At 37.6% G+C, this 25,470-nt stretch overlaps 1 protein-coding gene across 1 annotated transcript in view; it reads right to left on the reverse strand.

The window, feature by feature from the left end:
* LOC144829070 (cytosolic non-specific dipeptidase-like) overlaps positions 1 to 25,264 on the reverse strand; it is a 406,044-nt gene extending 380,780 nt beyond the window's left edge. Inside the window, exon 1 of the mRNA XM_078687833.1 lies at positions 25,211 to 25,264. Within this exon, the coding sequence (XP_078543959.1) occupies positions 25,211 to 25,213 (3 nt within the window). The 5' untranslated portion in view covers positions 25,214 to 25,264. The remainder of the gene's footprint in view (positions 1 to 25,210) is intronic.
* Between the last annotated feature and the right edge of the window lie 206 nt (positions 25,265 to 25,470).

Consider the following 25,470-nt stretch of genomic DNA (forward strand, 5'->3'; position numbering starts at 1 on the left):
TTTCTCTCTTAGCGAAATACATTGGTGGTTTCGACATCTCACGGGCCGCCCACCCTGAGGCCACTGGCCTGTTTCCCATCACGAATGACTTTCACGTGGCTGCTGTGGTTTTTTTTCTTCTTCTAATTAAGAACCATTGATACCTCTAATGCAGTATTCATCTGTCAGGCAAACAAGCTCGTTAAACAAACCATGTGTACTAACACAGCTGGGAGACGAGTGCAAGAGCGACAGTGAGTACAGAGTGAGTGCGAGAGGGACAGTGAGTGCAGAGTGAGTGCGAGAGTGACAGTGAGTGCGAGAGTGACAGTGACTGCAGAGTGAGTGCGAGAGTGACAGTGAGAGTGCAGAGTGACAGTGAGTGCATAGTGAGTGCAGAGTGACAGTGAGCGCAGAGTGAGTTTAGAGTGACAGTGAGTGCATAGTGAGTGCAGAGCGACAGTGAGTGCAGAGTGAAAGTGAGTGCAGAGTGACAGTGAGTGCAGAGTGACAGTGAGTGCAGAGTGACAGTGAGTGCGAGTGTCAGTCAGTGCAGAGTGAGTGCGAGAGTGACAGTGAGAGTGCAGAGTGAGTGCGAGAGTGACAGTGAGAGTGCAGAGTGACAGTGAGTGCAGAGTGAGTGCAGAGTGACAGTGAGTGCAGAGTGAGTGCAGAGTGACAGTGAGTGCAGAGTGAGTGCAGAGTGACAGTGAGTGCAGAGTGACAGTGAGTGCAAGTGACAGTGAGTGCGAGTGACAGTGAGTGCAGAGTGAGTGCGAGAGCAACAGTGAGTACAGAGAGCGACAGTGAGTGCGAGAGTGAGAGTGAGTGCAGAGTGAGTGTGAGAGTAACTGTGAGTGCAGAGTGAGTGCAGAGTGAGTGCCAGAGTGACTGTGAGTGCAGAGTGAGTGCAGAGTGACTGTGAGTGCAGAGTGAGTGCGAGAGTGACTGTGAGTGCAGAGTGAGTGCAAGAGTGACTGTGAGTGCGAGAGTGACCGTGAGTGTAGAGTGAGTGCGAGAGTGACAGTGAGTGCGAGAGTGACTGTGAGTGCAGAGTGAGTGCAGAGTGACTGTGAGTGCAGAGTGAGTGCGAGAGTGACAGTGAGAGTGTAGTGTGACAGTAAGTGCAGAGTGAGTGCAAGAGCGACAGTGAGTGCAGAGTGAGTGCGAGAGTGACAGTGAGTGCAGAGTGAGTGCAAGAGTGACAGTGAGTGCACAGTGAGTGCCAGAGTAACAGTGAGTGTCAGAGTGACAGTGAGTGTAGAGTGACAGTGAGTGCAGAGTGACTGCTCCCTCAACACCGCTACCTTCCCAGAAAGCTGGAAACATGCCGAACTCAGTGCCCTTCTGAAAAAACCTACAGCTAACCCCACCGAACTTAAGAACTACCGCCCCATCTCGCTCCTCCCATTCCCCGCCAAAGTCATAGAAAAGACCGTCAACAGTCAGCTCGCCGCCTTTCTTGAGTCTAACGGCTCCCTCGACCCCTCACAGTCCGGCTTCCGAGCCAATCACAGCACCGAGACCGCCCTCATCGCAGCCACAGACGACATCTGGACTCTGCTCGACAACGGGGAAACAGCGGCCCTCATCCTCCTGGACCTCTCCGCAGCGTTCGACACGGTCTGCCACCGTACCCTTGTACAACGCCTCAGCAACATTGGAATACAAGATAAAGCATTTGATTGGATCATCTCATTCCTCGCCGGAAGAACCCAGAGAGTTCACCTCCCCCCTTTCACATCAAAGGCCACCGAAGTCATCTGCGGCGTACCACAAGGATCCTCGCTCAGCCCCACCCTCTTCAACGTCTACATGAATCCCCTCGCATCCATCGCACGCCAGCACAACCTCAACATCATTTCCTACGCAGACGACACACAGCTGATCCTCTCCCTCACCAAAGACCCAAACACCGTCAAAACCAACCTACACAAAGGAATGAAAGACGTAGCCGAGTGGATGAAGAACAGCCGCCTAAAACTGAATTCAGACAAGACGGAAGTCCTCATCCTAGGGTCATCCCCCTCTGCCTGGGATGACTCATGGTGGCCCCCGGCCCTAGGCAGTGCACCCAAACCAACGGACCATGCTCGCAACTTGGGATTCATCCTAGACTCCTCCCTCTCGATGACCAGACAAGTCAACGCCGTCTCATCATCATGTTTTAACATCCTACGCATGCTCCGAAAAATCTTCCGATTGATCCCCACTGAAACAAGGAAGACGGTCACCCAAGCACTTGTCACAAGCCGACTGGACAACGGAAACACCCTCTATGCCAGAACCACTGCCAAACTGCAGAAAAGACTTCAACGCATTCAGAACGCCTCCGCTCGACTCATCCTAGACGTACCCCGCCACACTACATATCCGGCCACCTGAGAGACCTACACTGGCTCCCCATCAACAAGAGAATCACGTTCCGTCTCCTCACCCACGCACACAAGACCCTCCATGACCTAGGACCAAGTTACCTCAACACCCGCCTGACCTTTTACACCCCTACCCGTCCACTACGATCGTCCAACCAAGCCCTCGCCGCGATCCCACGCATCTGGAGAGCCACCATGGGAGGAAGATCCTTCTCCTACTTAGCGGCCAAAACCTGGAACTCCCTCCCCACCCACCTCCGCCTTACACAGAACCACCTCTCCTTCAGAAAGCAACTCAAGACTTGGTTGTTTGATCAGTAATGAACCCCTCTCCCTCAAGCGCCTTGAGACCCTCTGGGTGAGTAGTGCGCTATACAAATTCTTGACTTGACTTGACTTGACTTGACTTGACAGTGAGTGCAGAGTGAGTGCAGAGTGACAGTGAGTGCAGAGTGAGTGCGAGAGTAACTGTGAGTGCAGAGTGAGTGCGAGAGTGACAGTGAGAGTGCAGAGTGAGTGCGAGAGTGACAGTGAGAGTGCAGAGTGAGTGCGAGAGTGACAGTGAGAGTGCAGAGTGAGTGCGAGAGTGAGAGTGCAGAGGGACAGTGAGTGCGAGTGACAGTGAGTGCAGAGTGAGTGCGAGAGCGACAGTGAGTGCTGGGAGCGACAGTGTGTGCGAGAGTGACAGTGAGTGCAGAGTGAGTGTGAGAGTGACAGTGAGTGCAGAGTGAGTGCGAGAGTAACTGTGAGTGCAGAGTGAGTGCAGAGTGAGTGCCAGAGTGACTGTGAGTGCAGAGTGAGTGCAGAGTGACTGAGTGCAGAGTGAGTGCGAGAGTGACTGTGAGTGCAGAGTGAGTGCGAGAGTGACAGTGAGTGCCAGAGTGACTGTGAGTGCAGAGTGACTGTGAGTGCAGAGTGAGTGCGAGAGTGACAGTGAGAGGGCAGAGTGACAGTAAGTGCAGAGTGAGTGCGAGAGCGACAGTGAGTGCAGAGTGAGTGCGAGAGTGACAGTGAGTGCGAGAGTGACAGTTAGTGCAGAGTGAGTGCAAGAGTGACAGTGAGTGCACAGTGAGTGCCAGATTGACAGTGAGTGCCAGAGTGCCAGCGAGTGCAGAGTGACAGTGAGTGCAGAGTGAGTGCAGAGTGACAGTGAGTGCAGAGTGAGTGCAGAGTGACAGTGAGTGCATAGTGAGTGCGAGAGTAACTGTGAGTACAGAGTGAGTGCGAGAGTGAGAGTGCAGAGTGACAGTGAGTGCAGAGTGAGTGCAGAGTGAGTGCAGAGTGACAGTGAGTGCAGAGTGAGTGCGAGAGTAACTGTGAGTACAGAGTGAGTGCGAGAGTGAGAGTGCAGAGTGACAGTGAGTGCAGAGTGAGTGCAGAGTGACAGTGAGTGCAGAGTGAGTGCAGAGTGACAGTGAGTGCAGAGTGAGTGCAGAGTGACAGTGAGTGCAAGTGACAGTGAGTGCGAGTGACAGTGAGTGCAGAGTGAGTGCGAGAGCGACAGTGAGTGCAGAGAGCGACAGTGAGTGCGAGAGTGACAGTGAGTGCAGAGTGAGTGTGAGAGTGACAGTGAGTGCAGAGTGAGTGCAAGAGTCACTGTGAGTGCAGAGTGAGTGCCAGAGTGACTGTGAGTGCAGAGTGAGTGCAGAGTGACTGTGAGTGCAGAGTGAGTGCGAGAGTGACAGTGAGAGTGCAGAGTGACTGTAAGTGCAGAGTGAGTGCGAGAGCAACAGTGAGTGCAGAGTGAGTGCGAGAGTGACAGTGAGTGCGAGAGTGACAGTGAGTGCAGAGTGAGTGCAAGAGTGACAGTGAGTGCAGAGTGAGTGCCAGAGTGACAGTGAGTGCCAGAGTGACAGTGAGTGCCAGAGTGACAGTGAGTGCAGAGTGACAGTGAGTGCAGAGTGAGTGCAGAGTGACAGTGAGTGTAGAGTGAGTGCAGAGTTACAGTGAGTGCAGAGTGAGTGCGAGAGTACCTGTGAGTGCAGAGTGAGTGCAGAGTCAGTGCCAGAGTGACTGTGAGTGCAGAGTGAGTGCAGAGTGACTGAAGAGTGCAGAATGAGTGCCAGAGTGACTGTGAGTGCAAACTTTCACCAGACACAGACACCATAAGTCGTCTGTGCAGGCTTCTACCAGGCACACATCACCAGACGTCAGTGCACGCTTTCACCAGGCACACACACCACCAGCTGTCAGTGCACACTTTCACCAGGTACACACACCACCAGCCGTCAGTGCACGCTTCCACCAGGCCCACACACCTCCAGCCTACAGTGCACGCTTCCACCAGGCACACACACCACCAGCGATCAGTGCACACATCAATTGTTAACGCATCCACAATTAACTATTGTAGCAATTGCAGTATTGTGCACTTTACTTTCAAACATATTCATCTAAAGCGCAGCATGCCACTATTGCTACAATTCCAATCAAACCCACATAATTCCACTACACACCACATGCATACACTCAATAACACATGGCTAAAAGACATTGACATTTACAATTCCATTAGCTCTAACTCAAAAAAATCTTAGACCTATTGCAGTGAGTGCAGGTGCACAGTGAGTGCAGAGTGAGTGCAGAGTGAGTGTGAGTACAAAAGGATGAGTGCAGAATACAGAGTGAATGCAGAGTGAGTCCAGAGTGAGTGCCACACACATAAAACCACAAACACCACAGACCACACAAACACAAGCACCACACACATATATCACACTCACACACACCACAAACACACCAGCCTCTCACCATTACACACTCATCACCACTCACCACCACACACTGACCACGGCACACTCACCACCACACACTCACCCCCACAGACTCACCCCCACACACTCACCACTACACACAAAACAAAACACACAACAACACACGACCAGCCGTCAGTGCATGCTTTCACCAGGCACAAACACCACCAGCCATCAATGTACGCTTTCACCAAAGACAAACACGACCATGCATCAGTGCCGCAAAACCACCACGCACACAACACACAATGTCAGTGCATGCTTTCCCCAAACACACACACACACACACACCAACAGCTGTCAGTGTAGACTTTCATCAGTCACACACAACACCAGCCAAGTTCACTCTTTTACTAGGCACACTCGTCAACAGCTGTCAGTGCAGACTTTCATCAGTCACACACAACACCAGCCAAGTTCGGATATATGACGTTACCACGCATACTTTTACCACGCATACTTTTACCACGCATTTTTTACCACGCTAATACTATTACAACGCATGTTATTACCACGTGTACTTTTACAACGCAATATAATGTAATATTAAAAAAAGTACTATTACAACGAATACTATTAAAACGCATACTATTACAACGCAAATGAAATATAATTTTTTTTTTTTTAGTACAATAACCACTGGGACGGGATGTAGGGAAATTAGGGGTTTTGGGTGGGGAAGTGTTTTAAAAAATGTTGAAAAAACTACAACGCATTAATGAAAAAATGTGTAATATCAGCAAAATTAATACTCGAGTATTAAAATTAATACTCGAGTATTAAAATTAATACTCAAATATTTAAACTCTATATATTTAAATATTAAAGTAATTTAAATTAAATTAAATTAATTAAATTAAATTATAATAAATTACATAAATTTAAATAATTTACATATTTTAAATAAATAGAAATATACAGTGATCCAAATCATTTTTTTTATATTTATTTTTTAAAATTAATAAACGAAATACAATAACTAGATTTTTTGGGTTGGTAAATGCTTAAAAAAATGGCATTAAAAAATTATAATAATTTATCAAAATGTATTTTTTTCAAATTTTTAAATCGACTACAAAAATAATACTCGATTATTCAAAAGCATAATATATTTCTATACTCATTTCATCAAAATGATATATTTTATTACTAAAATAACGCTTGCTGAAATAAAATAATTAATGTACTCATTTAAATATTTCGATTTATGAATAGTAATATTAATTAAGTTACCATATTTCATTGTTTACGTTTCGAAAAGCTATCGCCATTTTAAGTAAGTAAATGAAAAAGTAGTCCTACAACAATTTCAATGACAATAACATCATAACAGTACTTACAAAATGGATGCCAAAACGACAGAAATAACCCGATTTACGTTTCTTTAAATAATAATTACAAATATATGTTTACACAGAATTTTATATGTTTTAATTTTTACATTACAACGTTGTGTTTATATAAAAAAAAGCTGACACAATAACCCAATACATATAAATATGAGACAGACACCATTTTAAGATCAGTTGATCCGCAACTATCAGAGTGACCAGACGGCAAATCTGACTCTCTCACCTTTTCACCTCTTCAGAATAGAAATCAAATCTACTGAGTACATTTGTTCGATTTCAAAGTAAGTAAATGAAATAGCTAACAATATATTCAAGCAATTAGTTATAGATATAAACCGAAAATAAAATAGTTAATATATATATATATATATATAATTAATTAAAGCGTAAAATTAAATAATGAAATTATTTATCATTTTTTGATTTACTAGATATTTAAAGAAATTATATAAAACTATCCGATAAATTAATTAATTAAATTACTCAAAATTAATATTATTTATTTAAGTTGAAAATTTTTTCCTCAAACTTTATTTTTTTCATTAATAGAACAACTTAAAACAGTGACGCAAAGAATTACAGCTACCAAACTGTGCTAAAAAAATTACGAGGTAAAAAATAAATATTATTATTCATCATTTCTGATTTTGTAAAATGCAAATAAAATTATTAATTAAAATATTTTTCAAATTTTGTTCAGGTACAATATTTTACCGAAAATATAAGTTTATTGAAACATCGACTTTCTCAAGGTCTTCACCTTATAAGGTAAAAATAAAAATATGTTATTGTATTAATGTTTAATACAATGTGAGTAAACAGAATTATTAATAGCGTTTTAATTTTTTAATGTAGAATAAGGAAATATTTAGTATAAGTGGTATATGCATATTTTGGTGCTGTATCTGCTCCATGCGTGAAATAAACTTGCACTGTTGCTACCTGTGCTGTACCTATCCTATGTGTGTTGTAAGCTTACACTGTTACTGACTGTGCTGTACCTGCTCCATGCGTGAGAGAAGCTTGCAATAATGCTGCCTGCGCATTACCGAATCTATGTGTGTTGTAAGCTTGCTCTGTTTCTAACTATACTATATTTGATTTATGCGTGAGATAAGCTCGCATTGTTGCTACCTGTGCTGTACCTATTCTATGTGTGTATGAAGCTTGTTTTTTTCCTACCTTTACTTTTTCTGATCGATGCGTGAGAGAAGCTTGCGCTACTGTTCCCTATGGTGTACTTGCTCCGTGTGTGAAGGAAGCTTTCACTACTACTATGTGTGCTGTACCTGCTCTGTGTATGAGGTAAGCTTGCACTACTGTTGCCTGTGCTGTACCTGTTCTATGTGTAAGGGAAGCTTGCACTGCTGTTGCCTGTGCTGTACATGATATATGTGTGAAGGATGCTTGCTCTACTCTTCCCTATACTGTACCTGCTCCGTGTGTGAGGGAAGCTTGCACTGCTGCTGTGTGTGCTGTACCTTTTTTATGTGTAATGGAATCTAGTATTGCTGCTGTCTGTGATGTACCTGGTCTATATGTTAAGGAAGCTTGCACTGCTGTTTCCTATGCTGTACCTACTCTGTGTGTGAGTTAGGCTTTCAATGCTGTTGCGTATGCTGTACCTGCTCCGTGTGTGAGGGAAGCTTGCAATGCTGCTACCTGTGCTGTAGCTGCTCCATGTGTTAGGGGAGTTTACACTGCTGATGCCTGTGCATTACCTGTTCTATGTATGTTATACATTTGCAAACAATAATTATTTTTCTGTTTCAAAATAACATACACAATATTTTAAAAACCAAGGCAATAAATGAATAATATTCATGAACATTTCACTCCCTTATTTTATAAAAAGAAACCAACTTATATTCCGCCAACCAAAGAAGAATCTGAGTACATTTTTCATCACAAAGAAACAGATACAAATAAGGTAAATTAATTCTTTAAGTGCTATTGTAGTTAAAGTGCTTGATTTTGTAAGGGTATTATTTACTATTCCAACACCAGGTAAGTGCTGCAGTAGAGAAAGTGTTGGATAGTGTAAGGGTATTAAATACTATTTCAACTCCTGTTAAGTGCAGCAGTGGGTAAAGTGGTGGATATTGTAAGTGTATTATTTAATATTCCAATTCCAGGTAAGTGCAGCAGTGGAGAAAGTGCTGGATAGTGTAAGGGTATTAATTACTATTCCAACACCAGATAAGTGCTGCAGTGGGGAAAATGCTGGATAGTGTAATGGTATTAATTACTATTCCAACTCTAGTTAAGTGCAGCAGTGGAGAAAGTGCTGGATAGTGTAAGTGTATTAATTACTATTCCAACTCCAGGTAAGTGCTGCATCAGAGAAAGTGCCAGATAGTTCAAACATGTCAATTTTCCACTAATATACTTTGAAATATTGTACAATTGCAAAGAAGAATTATTTTTAATTTTCAAAATAACAGACACAATATTTAAAAAAGCAAGTCAATAACTGAATAATAATCATAAACATTTCTCTCCCTTTTTTTAGAAAAAGAAACCAACTTATATTTCGCCAACCAGATAACAACAAACCAAAGCATAATCTGAGTACATTTTTCATCACAAAGAAACAGATATCAATAAGGTAAATCAATTCTTAAAGTGCTATTGTAGTTAAAGTGCTGGATTTTGTAAGGGTATTAATCATTATTCCAACACCAGGTAAGTGCTGCAGTAGAGAAAGTGCTGGATAGTGTAAGGGTATTAATTACTATTCCAACTCCAGATAAGTGCTGCAGTAGGGAAAGTGCTGGATAGTGTAAGGGTATTAATTACTATTTCAACTCCAGTTAAGTGCTGCAGTGGGGAAAGTGCTGGAAAGTGTGAGGTTAATAATTACTATTCCAACTCCAGTTAAGTGCTGCAGTGGGGAAAGTGCTGGATAGTGTGAGGTTAATAATTACTATTCTAACTCCAGTTAAGTGCAGCAGTAGGGAAAGTGCTGGATAGTGTAAGGGTATTAATTACTATTCCAACACCAGGTAAGTGCTGCAGTGGGGAAATTGCTGGATAGTGTAAGTGTATTAATTACTATTCCAACACTAATTAAGTGCTGCAGTAGAGAAAGTGCTGGATAGTGTAAGGGTATTAATTACTATTCCAACACCAGTTAAGTGCTGCAGTGGAGAAAGTGCTAGATAGTGTAAGTGCATTAATTACTATTCCAACTCCAGGTAAGTGCTGCATCAGAGAAAGTGCCAGATAGTTCAAACATGTCAATTTTCCACTAATATACTTTGAAATATTGTACAATTGCAAAGAAGAATTATTTTTAATTTTCAAAATAACAGACACAATACTTTAAAAACCAAGTCAATAACTGAATAATAATCATCAACATTTCTCTCCCTTTTTTTAGAAAAAGAAACCAACTTATATTTCGCCAACCAGATAAAAACAAACCAAAGCAAAATCTGAGTACATTTTTCATTACAAAGAAACAGATATCAATAAGGTAAATTAATTCTTAAAGTGCTATTGTAGTTAAAGTGCTGGATTTTGTAAGGGTATTAATTACTATTTCAACACCAGGTAAGTGCTGCAGTAGAGAAAGTGCTGGATAGTGTTAGTGTATTAATTACTATTCCAACTCCATTTAAGTGCAGCAGTGGAAAAAGTGCTGGATAGTGTAAGTGTATTAATTACTATTCCAACACCAGGTAAGTGTTGCAGTAGGGAAAGTGCTGGATAGTGTAGAGGTATTAAATACTATTCTAACTCCAGTTAATTGCTGCAGTAGGGAAAGTGCTGGATAGTGTGAGGTTATTAATTACTATTCCAACTCCAGTTAAGTGCTGCAGTGGGGAAAGTGCTGGATAGTGTGAGGTTATTAATTACTATTCCAACTCCAGTTAAGTGCAGCAGTAGGCAAAGTGCTGGATAGTGTGAGGTTATTAATTACTATTCCAACTCCAGATAAGTGCTGCAGTAGGGAAAGTGCTGGATAGTGTAAGGGTATTAATTACTATTCCAACTCCAGATAAGTGCTGCAGTGGGGAAAGTGCTGGATAGTGTGAGGTTAATAATTACTATTCTAACTCCAGTTAAGTGCAGCAGTAGGGAAAGTGCTGGATAGTGTAAGGGTATTAATTACTATTCCAACACCAGGTAAGTGCTGCAGTGGGGAAATTGCTGGATAGTGTAAGTGTATTAATTACTATTCCAACACTAATTAAGTGCTGCAGTAGAGAAAGTGCTGGATAGTGTAAGGGTATTAATTACTATTCCAACACCAGTTAAGTGCTGCAGTGGAGAAAGTGCTGGATAGTGTAAGTGCATTAATTACTATTCCAACTCCAGGTAAGTGCTGCATCAGAGAAAGTACCAGATAGTTCAAACATGTCAATTTTCCACTAATATACTTTGAAATATTGTACAATTGCAAAGAAGAATTATTTTTAATTTTCAAAATAACAGACACAATATTTTAAAAACCAAGTCAATAACTGAATAATAATCATCAACATTTCTCTCCCTTTTTTTAGAAAAAGAAACCAACTTATATTTCGCCAACCAGATAAAAACAAACCAAAGCAAAATCTGAGTACATTTTTCATTACAAAGAAACAGATATCAATAAGGTAAATTAATTCTTAAAGTGCTATTGTAGTTAAAGTGCTGGATTTTGTAAGGGTATTAATTACTATTTCAACACCAGGTAAGTGCTGCAGTAGAGAAAGTGCTGGATAGTGTTAGTGTATTAATTACTATTCCAACTCCATTTAAGTGCAGCAGTGGAAAAAGTGCTGGATAGTGTAAGTGTATTAATTACTATTCCAACACCAGGTAAGTGTTGCAGTAGGGAAAGTGCTGGATAGTGTAGAGGTATTAAATACTATTCTAACTCCAGTTAATTGCTGCAGTAGGGAAAGTGCTGGATAGTGTGAGGTTATTAATTACTATTCCAACTCCAGTTAAGTGCTGCAGTGGGGAAAGTGCTGGATAGTGTGAGGTTATTAATTACTATTCCAACTGCAGTTAAGTGCAGCAGTAGGCAAAGTGCTGGATAGTGTGAGGTTATTAATTACTATTCCAACTCCAGATAAGTGCTGCAGTAGGGAAAGTGCTGGATAGTGTAAGGGTATTAATTACTATTCCAACTCCAGATAAGTAGTGCAGTAGGGAAAGTGCTGGATAGTGTAAGGGTATTAATTACTATTTCAACTCCAGTTAAGTGCTGCAGTGGGGAAAGTGCTGGATAGTGTAAGTGTATTATTTACTATTCCAACACCAGGTAAGTGCTGCAGTGAGGAAAGTGCTGGATAGTGTAAGTGTATTAATTACTATTCCAATACCAGGTAAGTGCTGCAGTAGGTAAAGTGCTGGATAGTGTGACGTTATTATTTACTATTCCAACACCAGGTAAGTGCTGCAGTGGGGAAATTGCTGGATAGTGTAAGTGTATTAATTACTATTCCAACACCAGTTAAGTGCTGCAGTGGGGAAAGTGCTGGATAGTGTGAGTGTATTAATTACTATTCCAACACCAGTTAAGTGCTGCAGTTGAGAAAGTGCTGGATAGTGTGAGTGTATTAATTACTATTCCAACTCCAGGTAAGTGCTGCATCAAAGAAAGTGCCAGATAGTTCAAACATGTCAATTTTCCACTAATATACTTTGAAATATTGTACAATTGCAAAGAAGAATTATTTTTAATTTTCAAAATAACAGACACAATATTTTAAAAACCAAGTCAATAACTGAATAATAATCATCAACATTTCTCTCCCTTTTTTTAGAAAAAGAAACCAACTTATATTTCGCCAACCAGATAACAACAAACCAAAGCATAATCTGAGTACATTTTTCATCACAAAGAAACAGATACCAATAAGGTAAATTAATTCTTAAAGTGCTATTGTAGTTAAAGTGCTGGATTTTGTAAGGGTATTAATTACTATTCCAACGCCAGGTAAGTGCTGCAGTAGAGAAAGTGCTGGATAGTGTTAGTGTATTAATTACTATTCCAACTCCATTTAAGTGCAGCAGTAGGGAAAGTGCTGGATAGTGTGAGGTTATTAATTACTATTCCAACTCCAGTTAAGTGCAGCAGTAGGCAAAGTGCTGGATAGTGTGAGGTTAATAATTACTATTCCAACTCCAGATAAGTCCTGCAGTAGGGAAAGTGCTGGATAGTGTAAGGGTATTAATTACTATTCCAACTCCAGATAAGTGCTGCAGTAGGGAAATTGCTGGATAGTGTAAGGGTATTAATTACTATTTCAACTCCAGTTAAGTGCTGCAGTGAGGAAAGTGCTGGATAGTGTAAGTGTATTATTTACTATTCCAACACCAGGTAAGTGCTGCAGTGAGGAAAGTGCTGGATAGTGTAAGTGTATTAATTACTATTCCAACACCAGGTAAGTGCTGCAGTAGGTAAAGTGCTGGATAGTGTGAGGTTATTAATTACTATTCCAACTCCAGTTAAGTGCTGTAGTAGGGAAAGTGCTGGATAGTGTAAGGATATTAATTGCTATTCCAACACCAGTTAAGTGCTGCAGTGGGGAAAGTGCTGGATAGTGTGAGTGTATTAATTACTATTCCAACACCAGTTAAGTGCTGCAGTTGAGAAAGTGCTGCATAGTGTAAGTGTATTAATTACTATTCCAACTCCAGGTAAGTGCTGCATCAGAGAAAGTGCCAGATAGTTCAAACATGTCAATTTTCCACTTATATACTTTGAAATATTGTACAATTGCAAAGAAGAATTATTTTTCATTTTCAAAATAACAGACACAATATTTTAAAAACCAAGTTAATAACTGAATAATAATCATTAACATTTCTCTCCCTTTTTTTAGAAAAAGAAACAAACTTATATTCCGCCAACCAGATAACAACAAACCAAAGCATAATTTGAGTACATTTTTCGTCACAAAGAAACAGATACCAATAAGGTAAATTAATTCTAAAAGTGCTATTGTAGTTAAAGTGCTGGATTTTGTAAGGGTATTAATTACTATTCCAACTCCAGGTAAGTGCTGCAGTAGAGAAAGTGTTGGATAGTGTTAGTGTATTAATTACTATTCCAACTCCATTTAAGTGCAGCAGTGGAGAAAGTGCTGGATATTGTTAGTGTATTAATTACTATTCCAACACCAGGTAAGTGCTGCAGTAGGGAAAGTGCTGGATAGTGTGAGTTATTAATTACTATTACAACTCCAGTTAAGTGCTGCAGTAGGCAAAGTGCTGGATAGTGTGAATTTATTAATTACTATTCCAACTCCAGTTAAGTGCAGCAGTATGCAAAGTGCTGGATAGTGTAAGTATATTATTTACTATTCCAATTCCAGTTAAGTGCAGCAGTGAGGAAAGTTCTGGATATTGTAAGTGTATTAATTACTATTCCAACACCAGGTAAGTGCTGCAGTGGGTAAAGTGCTGGATAGTGTGAGGTTATTATTTACTATTCAAACTCCAGTTAAGTGCAGCAGTAGGCAAAGTGCTGGATAGTGTGAGGTTATTAATTACTATTCCAACACCATGTAAGTGCTGCGGTAGGGAAAGTGCTGGATAGTGTGAGGTTATTAATTACTATTCCAACTACAGATAAGTGCTGCAGTAGGGAAAGTGCTGGATAGTGTAAGGGTATTAATTACTATTTCAACTCCAGTTAAGTGCTGCAGTAGGGAAAGTGCTGGATAGTGTAAGTGTATTATTTACTATTCCAACACCAGGTAAGTGCTGCAGTGAGGAAAGTGCTGGATAGTGTAAGTGTATTAATTACTATTCCAACACCAGGTAAGTGCTGCAGTAGGTAAAGTGCTGGATAGTGTGAGGTTATTAATTAGTATTCCAACTCCAGTTAAGTGCTGCAGTGGAGAAAGTGCTGGATAGTGTGAGTTTATTAATTACTATTCCTACTCCAGTTAAGTGCAGCAGTAGGCAAAGTGCTGGATAGTGTGAGGTTATTAATTACTATTCCAACTCCAATTAAGTGTAGCAGTGGGGAAAGTGCTGGATAGTGTAGAAGTATTAATTACTATTCTAACTCTATTTAAGTGCTGCAGTAGGGAAAGTGCTGGATAGTGTGAGGTTATTAATTACTATTCCAACTCCAGTTAAGTGCAGCAGTAGTCAAAGTGCTGGATAGTGTGAGGTTATTATTTACTATTCCAACTCCAATTAAGTGCAGCAGTGGGGAAAGTGCTGGATAGTGTGAGGGTATTAATTACTATTCCAACACCAGGTAATTGCTGCAGTGGGGAAAGTGCTGGATAGTGTAAGTGTATTAATTACTATTCCAACTCCAGTTAAGTGCAGCAGTAGGGAAAGTGCTGGATAGTGTAAGGGTATTAATTACTATTCCAACACCAGGTAAGTGCTGCAGTGGGGAAATTGCTGGATAGTGTAAGTGTACTAATTACTATTCCAACACTAATTAAGTGCTGCAGTAGAGAAAGTGCTGGATAGTGTAAGGGTATTAATTACTATTCCAACACCAGTTAAGTGCTGCAGTGGAGAAAGTGCTGGATAGTGTAAGTGCATTAATTACTATTCCAACTCCAGGTAAGTGCTGCATCAGAGAAAGTGCCAGATAGTTCAAACATGTCAATTTTCCACTAATATACTTTGAAATATTGTACAATTGCAAAGAAGAATTATTTTTAATTTTCAAAATAACAGACACAATATTTTAAAAACCAAGTCAATAACTGAATAATAATCATCAACATTTCTCTCCCTTTTTTTAGAAAAAGAAACCAACTTATATTTCGCCAACCAGATAACAACAAACCAAAGCATAATCTGAGTACATTTTTCATCACAAAGAAACAGATACCAATAAGGTAAATTAATTCTTAAAGTGCTATTGTAGTTAAAGTGCTGGATTTTGTAAGGGTATTAATTACTATTTCAACACCAGGTAAGTGCTGCAGTAGAGAAAGTGCTGGATAGTGTTAGTGTATTAATTACTATTCCAACTCCATTTAAGTGCAGCAGTGGAAAAAGTGCTGGATAGTGTAAGTGTATTAATTAATATTCCAACACCAGGTAAGTGCTGCAGTAGGGAAAGTGCTGGATAGTGTAGAGGTATTAAATACTATTCTAACTCCAGTTAATTGCTGCAGTAGGGAAAGTGCTGGATAGTGTGAGGTTATTAATTACTATTCCAACTCCAGTTAAGTGCTGCAGTGAGGAAAGTGCTGGATAGTGTAAGTGTATTAATTACTATTCCAACACCAGGTAAGTGCTGCAGTGGGTAAAGTGCTGGATAGTGTGAGGTTATTATTTACTATTCAAACTCCAGTTAAGTGCAGCAGTAGGCAAAGTGCTGGATAGTGTGAGGTTATTAATTACTATTCCAACACCATGTAAGTGCTGCGGTAGGGAAAGTGCTGGATAGTGTGAGGTTATTAATTACTATTCCAACTACAGATAAGTGCTGCAGTAGGGAAAGTGCTGGATAGTGTAAGGGTATTAATTACTATTTCAACTCCAGTTAAGTGCTGCAGTAGGGAAAGTGCTGGATAGTGTAAGTGTAGTATTTACTATTCCAACACCAGGTAAGTGCTGCAGTGAGGAAAGTGCTGGATAGTGTAAGTGTATTAATTACTATTCCAACACCAGGTAAGTGCTGCAGTAGGTAAAGTGCTGGATAGTGTGAGGTTATTAATTAGTATTCCAACTCCATTTAAGTGCTGCAGTGGAGAAAGTGCTGGATAGTGTGAGTTTATTAATTACTATTCCTACTCCAGTTAAGTGCAGCAGTAGGCAAAGTGCTGGATAGTGTGAGGTTATTAATTACTATTCCAACTCCAATTAAGTGTAGCAGTGGGGAAAGTGCTGGATAGTGTAGAAGTATTAATTACTATTCTAACTCTATTTAAGTGCTGCAGTAGGGAAAGTGCTGGATAGTGTGAGGTTATTAATTACTATTCCAACTCCAGTTAAGTGCAGCAGTAGTCAAAGTGCTGGATAGTGTGAGGTTATTATTTACTATTCCAACTCCAATTAAGTGCAGCAGTGGGGAAAGTGCTGGATAGTGTGAGGGTATTAATTACTATTCCAACACCAGGTAATTGCTGCAGTGGGGAAAGTGCTGGATAGTGTAAGTGTATTAATTACTATTCCAACTCCAGTTAAGTGCAGCAGTAGGGAAAGTGCTGGATAGTGTAAGGGTATTAATTACTATTCCAACACCAGGTAAGTGCTGCAGTGGGGAAATTGCTGGATAGTGTAAGTGTATTAATTACTATTCCAACACTAATTAAGTGCTGCAGTAGAGAAAGTGCTGGATAGTGTAAGGGTATTAATTACTATTCCAACACCAGTTAAGTGCTGCAGTGGAGAAAGTGCTGGATAGTGTAAGTGCATTAATTACTATTCCAACTCCAGGTAAGTGCTGCATCAGAGAAAGTGCCAGATAGTTCAAACATGTCAATTTTCCACTAATATACTTTGAAATATTGTACAATTGCAAAGAAGAATTATTTTTAATTTTCAAAATAACAGACACAATATTTTAAAAACCAAGTCAATAACTGAATAATAATCATCAACATTTCTCTCCCTTTTTTTAGAAAAAGAAACCAACTTATATTTCGCCAACCAGATAACAACAAACCAAAGCATAATCTGAGTACATTTTTCATCACAAAGAAACAGATACCAATAAGGTAAATTAATTCTTAAAGTGCTATTGTAGTTAAAGTGCTGGATTTTGTAAGGGTATTAATTACTATTTCAACACCAGGTAAGTGCTGCAGTAGAGAAAGTGCTGGATAGTGTTAGTGTATTAATTACTATTCCAACTCCATTTAAGTGCAGCAGTGGAAAAAGTGCTGGATAGTGTAAGTGTATTAATTACTATTCCAACACCAGGTAAGTGCTGCAGTAGGGAAAGTGCTGGATAGTGTAGAGGTATTAAATACTATTCTAACTCCAGTTAATTGCTGCAGTAGGGAAAGTGCTGGATAGTGTGAGGTTATTAATTACTATTCCAACTCCAGTTAAGTGCTGCAGTGAGGAAAGTGCTGGATAGTGTAAGTGTATTAATTACTATTCCAACACCAGGTAAGTGCTGCAGTAGGTAAAGTGCTGGATAGTGTGAGGTTATTAATTACTATTCCATCTCCAGTTAAGTGCTGCAGTGGAGAAAGTGCTGGATAGTGTGAGTTTATTAATTACTATTCCAACTCCAGTTAAGTGCAGCAGTAGGCAAAGTGCTGGATAGTGTGAGGTTATTAATTACTATTCCAACTCCAATTAAGTGTAGCAGTGGGGAAAGTGCTGGATAGTGTAGAAGTATTAATTACTATTCTAACTCTATTTAAGTGCTGCAGTAGGGAAAGTGCTGGATAGTGTGAGGTTATTAATTACTATTCCAACTCCAGTTAAGTGCAGCAGTAGTCAAAGTGCTGGATAGTGTGAGGTTATTATTTACTATTCCAACTCCAATTAAGTGCAGCAGTGGGGAAAGTGCTGGATAGTGTGAGGGTATTAATTACTATTCCAACACCAGGTAATTGCTGCAGTGGGGAAAGTGCTGGATAGTGTAAGTGTATTAATTACTATTCCAACACTAATTAAGTGCTGCAGTAGAGAAAGTGCTGGATAGTGTAAGGGTATTAATTACTATTCCAACACCAGTTAAGTGCTGCAGTGGAGAAAGTGCTGGATAGTGTAAGTGCATTAATTACTATTCCAACTCCAGGTAAGTGCTGCATCAGAGAAAGTGCCAGATAATTGAAACATGTCAATTTTCCACTAATATACTTTAAAATATTGTCCAATTGCAAAGAAGAATTATTTTTCATTTTCAAAATAACAGACACAATATTTTAAAAACCAAGTCAATAACTGAATAATAATCATCAATATTTCTTTCCTTTTTTTTAGAAAAAGAAACCAACTTATATTCCGCCAACCAGATAACAACAAACCAAAACATATTCTGTGTACATTTTTCATCACAAAGAAACAGATACCAATAAGGTAAATCAATTCTTAAAGTGCTATTGTAGTTAAAGTGCTGGATTTTGTAAGGGTATTAATTACTATTCCAACACCAGGTAAGTGCTGCAGTAGAGAAAGTGCTGGATAGTGTAAGTGTATTAATTACTATTCCAACTCCAGTTAAGTGCAGCAGTGGAGAAAGTGCGGGATAGTGTAAGTGTATTAATTACTATTCCAACACCAGGTAAGTGCTGCAGTAGGGAAAGTGCTGGATAATGTAGAGGTATTAATTACTATTCTAACTCCAGTTAAGTGCTGCAGTAGGGAAAGTGCTGGATAGTGTGAGGTTATTAATTACTATTCCAACTCCAATTAAGTGCAGCAGTGGGGATAGTTTTGGATAGTGTGAGGTTATTAATTACAATTCCAACACCAGGTAAGTGCTGCAGTAGGTAAAGTGCTGGATAGTGTGAGGTTATTAATTACTATTCTAACTCCAGGTAAGTGCTGCAGTAGGGAAAGTGCTGGATAGTGTAAGGGTATTAATTACTATTTCAACTCCAGTTAAGTGCTGCAGTGGGGAAAGTGCTGGATAGTGTAAGTGTATTACTTACTATTCCAACACCAGATAAGTGCTGCAGTGGGTAAAGTGCTGGATAGTGTGAGGTTATTATTTACTATTCCAACTCCAGTTAAGTGCAGCAGTAGGCAAAGTGCTGGATAGTGTGAGGTTATTAATTACTATTCCAACTCCAGATAAGTGCTGCAGTAGGGAAAGTGCTGGATAATGTAAGGGTATTAATTACTATTCCAACTCCAAGTAAGTGCTGCAGTAGTGAAAGTGCTTGTTTGTCTGAGGCTATGAATTACTATTAATACTCCAAGTAAAGAATGAAGTCATTAAACTGTTTAAAAGTGTATATGTATTAGATACTATTCCATTTTTTGGAAAAGTGCAACATTTTTGAAAGTCTTGAATGTTAAAAATAAATAAGTAAATATTGTAACACTGAGTAAATAATGCATTTATAAATTAGCAACAATCTCTAAACATATTACTCACCATTCTTATTTCTCATAAAATGCTGTAATTTAAAAGTTATATATTCTAAAAATATTTTTAATTTTTATAAATACATAAAATTTCATATATATATATTTTTTCTCTTTTAGAACATGACTACTCATCCAACTGCAAATTTTATAATGTCCCGAAAAGGAAACCGACTCTTAAATCATGGAGGATACATTTATTGTAGGGAAAGAATAAGTTTAACAAGGAATCATTGGAGGTGCGTGAATTACTTTTCAACCCGTTGCAGTGGCAGAGCGGTAACGGTTGATGATATTATTGTAAGAACAACTGACCACAACCACTCTGCCTCTGCAACGGAGGTTGATGTAAGGGAAACGGTAAATGAGATGAAAGTAATGGCAAGCACCTCCAATGATTCCACAGGAACAATTTTAAGAGAGGTTGCTCAACATGTCCCTACACATATAGCAAGTAATATGCCTACAATCCACAATTTGCGTAGAATAATTCAACGACAAAAGCAGGCAAGTAATACCCAAACTAATACACCACATACCTTTTCAGACATAGTTATACCTCATGAGCTTACTATATCTTTTTCTGATGAATCTTTCCTTTTGCACGACAATGAAAACCCTCAGAAACGTATATTAATATTTAGTACTCCCCGTAACCTTGTTAGAAAGCAGTGAAATTTGGATGATGGATGGGACGTTTAAAAGCACACCCCATCCATTCACCCAAATTTATACAATACATGCTAAAATTAATAATAGTGTAATACCCCTAGTGTATAGTTTGCTGCCTGATAAAACTTCTGCAACATACACAGAATTTTTGTCTGTTATAAAATCCAAAACTCACCAAAGTCCTAGGAAAATAATAATTGATTTTGAATTGAGCATGATCAATGTGATCTCCAAAATGTACACGGATACCCAAATTCAGGGGTGTTTTTTCCATTTTTCCCAGGCATTCTGGCGTAAAGTACAAAAAACACCCCTTGTTACAGAATATTCATCAAACAGCAAACTACAAGTCGAAATTAAAAAATTAACTGCTCTTTGTTTTGTCCCTCCCGAAAGTGTAGACGAATACTACACTGCCATTATAGAATCTGAATATTATTTAAGGAATGAAGAATTATTGGCACCTATTCTAAATTATATGGAAGACACATGGATTGGACACCTAAGCAGATCGGGTCGCAGGAGGAAGCCACGGTTTCATGTGGAGTGGTGGAACTGTTATTCGAGTTGCTTACAGGGAGAGGCTAAAACAAATAATGCCATAGAGGGATGGCATAACTCCTTCAATCATGTAATTGGCAAACACCACCCTAATTTCTACTCTTTTTTGGAAACTTTGAAGAAGGAGCAAAGTTTCCAAGAAATGAGAATTTCTCAAACTCTCACAGGTAAACTAAACTCACGGATTACTCAAAAAACAAAGGAAATGTCTGAACGACTATTGGCGGTACTGCAACAGTTTTCGTTGTGCGTGGCTTTTTGATTACTTGGAAAACCTTGCAAACATTCTCTCTTTTTAGTTATTATTAAAACATTACTTTCCTGCTTTGCTCCAAAATTAATTCCTCATAAAAATTGAAATTGGCTTTTTATTTTTTAAATAAATTAATTTTTCCAAAAAGAAGTCGGGGTTCTTTCTATTCCTAATTTTTGTGTACACTCTTTAATTCCATTATTTTGAGTGTTTTTTTTATAATTAGTGAAGATTCCATTTATTTTAGAAAGAAAAATGTTTTTTTTTACTATTCGATTTTTTAAAAATGCATTCTTGATAAAATCTCAAAAACTCTTTTTTTCCTTCCTATTTCTCAATAAATTGTTTTTATAAAGCTTCTACAAAGATCTTTTTGTAATGGCAAATGGATTATATTCTTAACAAGGTTGTTATATTAAAAGATTAGCAAAATTATGAACGACATTTTTTTCTAATATTGGCTACACATTTTTTCCTCTATAAATTGCTATTGTTTTTTTAAGTTAAAAAATAAAATTTTTCAAACAAATTATACACATATTATTCTATACTATTCAGATCTTTTAGTAATGTCAAATATTATCGCATTACCAAACTATTAATATGCATAATATTTAACAAATATTATCTTAAATCAATAACTATTCCAAAGCACATATGAAATCACAGACACATATTTCTCAAAATAAATCTCATTCTCATAACAACATCTCTCAAATAATTCAAGCATAAAAACGCTCTCCAAAAATAAATCCAAGACCAAAAAACATAACTTTCTATCTTCCAACGTCAAGCACCGAAATCAACCAAATGCCAAAAACGTTTACTAATCTATTTTTCCTTTTTCAAAAAACACGAAGCAAATACACAATCCATTTGCCTAAATCAAAAAAATATCAATCATACTTTGTAAATGAAGCTTTTCAAAACAATAAATTAACCTCGATTTACTTTCTATCATTTTCCGAAATGTTTTAGTTCATTCAAAAATGCATTTTTATACAAACATTTGTTCAGAAAATAAATGCAGCATAAATTAAAAGCATATACAAGTTGCATTAACTTAAACATCTATTTACATATTTACAATGTAATGTACTTAATATACCTATCGTTTTAGTTAACACGGAACCCGACTTAGACATATTATCGTTATATGTTTAGCGACATGCATTTTTAAGTAACTTTACATTTTTTTTAAAGAACAACCTCGACTTATTCTTCCCGTACAATAAATGTATTCGATTATAATTATTTTAATATAATATAAAGTTTAAAAAGTTTCCTACCTGGACGCAGATCAGCTTCCTGCTGCTTCCTCCAACGATGCTCCTCAAGATGGCCGCCAACGCGCATTTCAACGGCATGACGTCATGGCTGCATACAACGATCAACAAGGGACTACTTTGTTTGCAAAATATTAAAAGTTTACTTTATTATTAATAAATTGTACGAGTATTATAAAAGTTTCAAAAAATATGCAATAAATCTAATAAAAAAAGTACTTTCAATGAAAAATATATTTTTTTAAATAAAAAATTTACAAATAAATTTCTGCCTCTGTTGTTTGTTTATATTTATTTATACTATTTATTATTAATTAAATGTATTATATATATTATAACTATAATGTCTCCTTACCTGTTTTCTTGCTTCTTTTTCTTTCTTTTCTCGCTCTATCCTCTTCATTTAATCATCCTTTAACTGTTTCGCGGGACCTATATGCTATGTCATGAAAATAAATGAAGGACAATTCCTACCATAGAAATCAATGTAAAACCGTGGGAACCAAAATTTAAAATATATTTGTAATTAATTTTTTTAAGTTAAAATATCATAAAATATTGCTTAATATTACAAATATTATTATTTTATTATAAAGTTTAAACATTTAATTTTTATCCAATTTTTATATACTTTTTTACCTAAATAAAATAATTAAATCATGTAAAGATATATAAAATATGTAAATATTTTAATATAAATAAATAAATATAAATATTACCTAAATAAATAAATGTTTGCATAATTAGTACTCGAGTATTTAAAAATTCAAATATATTAATAAAATTAAATAATAAATTATTAAAACTTGAGTTTTAAATTATTAAATTATAATTGGAAAAAATATACATTTTATTAATACATGGTTGCAAAATTAATACTCGAGTATTAAATATTTAAATATATTATTATAATTAAAATAATATTTTTATTATATATTTTAATAAAATTAAATATTAAATTATTAATACTTGATTTTTAATTGATTTAATTATTATTTAAAAAATATATTTTTTAGTAATACATGGTTGCAAAATTAATACTCGAGTATTAAATATTGAAATATATTTTTTTAATAAATAAATATATTCATTAAATAAATTAATGAATAATAATTGATTTTTCCTAATTTATAATTTATTAATATAAATAATTAAAATATAAATAATTAAAATATATTATTTTTTATAATTTAAATAAATAATAATAATATTACACATTAAAAAATTAATAAAAAAATATCTTTTAATGCGTTGTAAAATACATGCGTTGTAATAGTATTTGCGTTGTAAAAGTATGCGTTGTAAATGTATGCGTGGTAAAAGTATTTGCGTGGTAAAAGATGCGTGGTAATGGTATTGCGTGGTAAAAACTGCGTTGTAATGGACTCTTTTACTAGGCACACTCGTCAACAGCTGTCAGTGCACCCTTTCACCAAGCACACGCATTACCATCCATCTCTGTACGCTTGACAGCCACACACACTACCAGCCGTCACTGCATGCTACCACCAGGCACACACACCTCAAGCCCCACTGCACGCTTCCACCAAGCACACACACCACCAGCCATCACTGCACAATTCCTACAGACACACACATCCACCACCCATCAATGCACATATCGCTTGTTAACGCATTCACCATTAAATATTGTAGCAAACGCACTTTGCTGCACTTTACCTTTTAAAGATAATGCGTTAAAGCGCAGTATGCCACCATTGCTAATATTCCAATCCAACACAAATATTTCCAACACACGCCACATGCTTACACTCCAAAGCACATGGCTAAAATACATTGGCATTTACAATGCCATTATCTCTAACTCAAGAAAAGCGAGACCCATTGCATTTCTAATGCTTGTTATATATTGTATCTTTAATGGTATTTGTATATGCTGAATAAAGATTGTATTATTATTATTATATTATTACCAGGGTCATTGGGTACGCGATTCTGCAACTCCAGTGTTTCCTGCCTAATTATGGATTTGCCACATTTGTCACATAATCCATCAACCGCTGCATAATCTGGTGAGTTTAACAAAAAAAAATGTTTTTAGCTTCAAAGGATCAAAAGTTACTAAAAATGTTGTGACATGGGTTCCCACACAGTGGAAAGGCATTCGCAGAAGCAGACTGGTCATTTTTCAGTTTCTCATTGGTGAATTTGGTTGTTAAACTGGTACTAATAAGGTGAAATCTTATTAGTAGACAGTGTTACCCTGAGTCAAAATGACAAAATAATGTACTAATTCTATCACAAAATGCGTCGCATTACCCACATAATTTGCCTTTTCTTGCTGCATAATTTAATCAACCCTGATGCTTAATTGGTTAATCCTTTGAGTTGGATGCACGATTCCAGTGAAACCGAGGACCTTACATTAACAAAAGCCGAACATTGCCAGCAATGCCATTGACTATTTGCAAAGTAAAAACCACAAAATGATTTGTCCGTTGGCACACAATGCGGCCAGATTCCAGAAACGTTTGATTTGTACCAAAAAACTCGATCAAATGTTTGATTTCTACCCTACTATTTTATATAAACATTTTTGCAAGAGAATATGGATGAAAACATTGTAAAGCATTGAAAAGAGTATATTTCTATATTTATATTCGTTGATTACTTGTAGGATGAGTTCACGACGAACATTACCTGTGGATATATATTTATATTCATGCCAAAGCATTATTTGGATCGTAATTAAAAAAAGAAAAGAGTATGGTATTTCTTTTACTTGTCAATCGTTTAGTGACTGTAATAAAGTATTAATGATGAAAAGACCTAATCTAGACATAACGGCTTCTAAACAATGAAGTAATGTGAGCTTTCACTATTTACACCCTATTGTTATAAAATGCCAAACTGTTGTCCCTCAAACGTAGTTTCATCCTTCAAATTCCTGGATACAAAGTATGTTTTACTGCTCACTCGGTTCAATTTGAACATAATGTAACAATCATATAAGACAGACTGGAGGACACATCTCATTACTTACCATTGTGGGAGGTGGTGGTGATTTGCAGACCTGAGTTCCTTTCGGTGCTGTCAACTCTTGCCTTCTGCAGCTGCCACCAGTAACCCGCCTTCTTTTATTTCACTTTCTACGCACACTCACCGAAGTGCATGCACAGTAAACAAAGCAAACATGAGCGTGATCCCTGATCTCCCAGTTTGCCTTTCCAAACAGAATAAGCGGAAAATGCCAGTGGCGTCCCCCAGAGGAATGGAAGAACTGAGATGAACCAAGCTTTGGTC

The sequence above is a fragment of the Lissotriton helveticus genome, chromosome 4_1 (genome assembly GCF_964261635.1).
Source record: "Lissotriton helveticus chromosome 4_1, aLisHel1.1, whole genome shotgun sequence".
Lineage (NCBI taxonomy): Eukaryota > Metazoa > Chordata > Amphibia > Caudata > Salamandridae > Lissotriton > Lissotriton helveticus.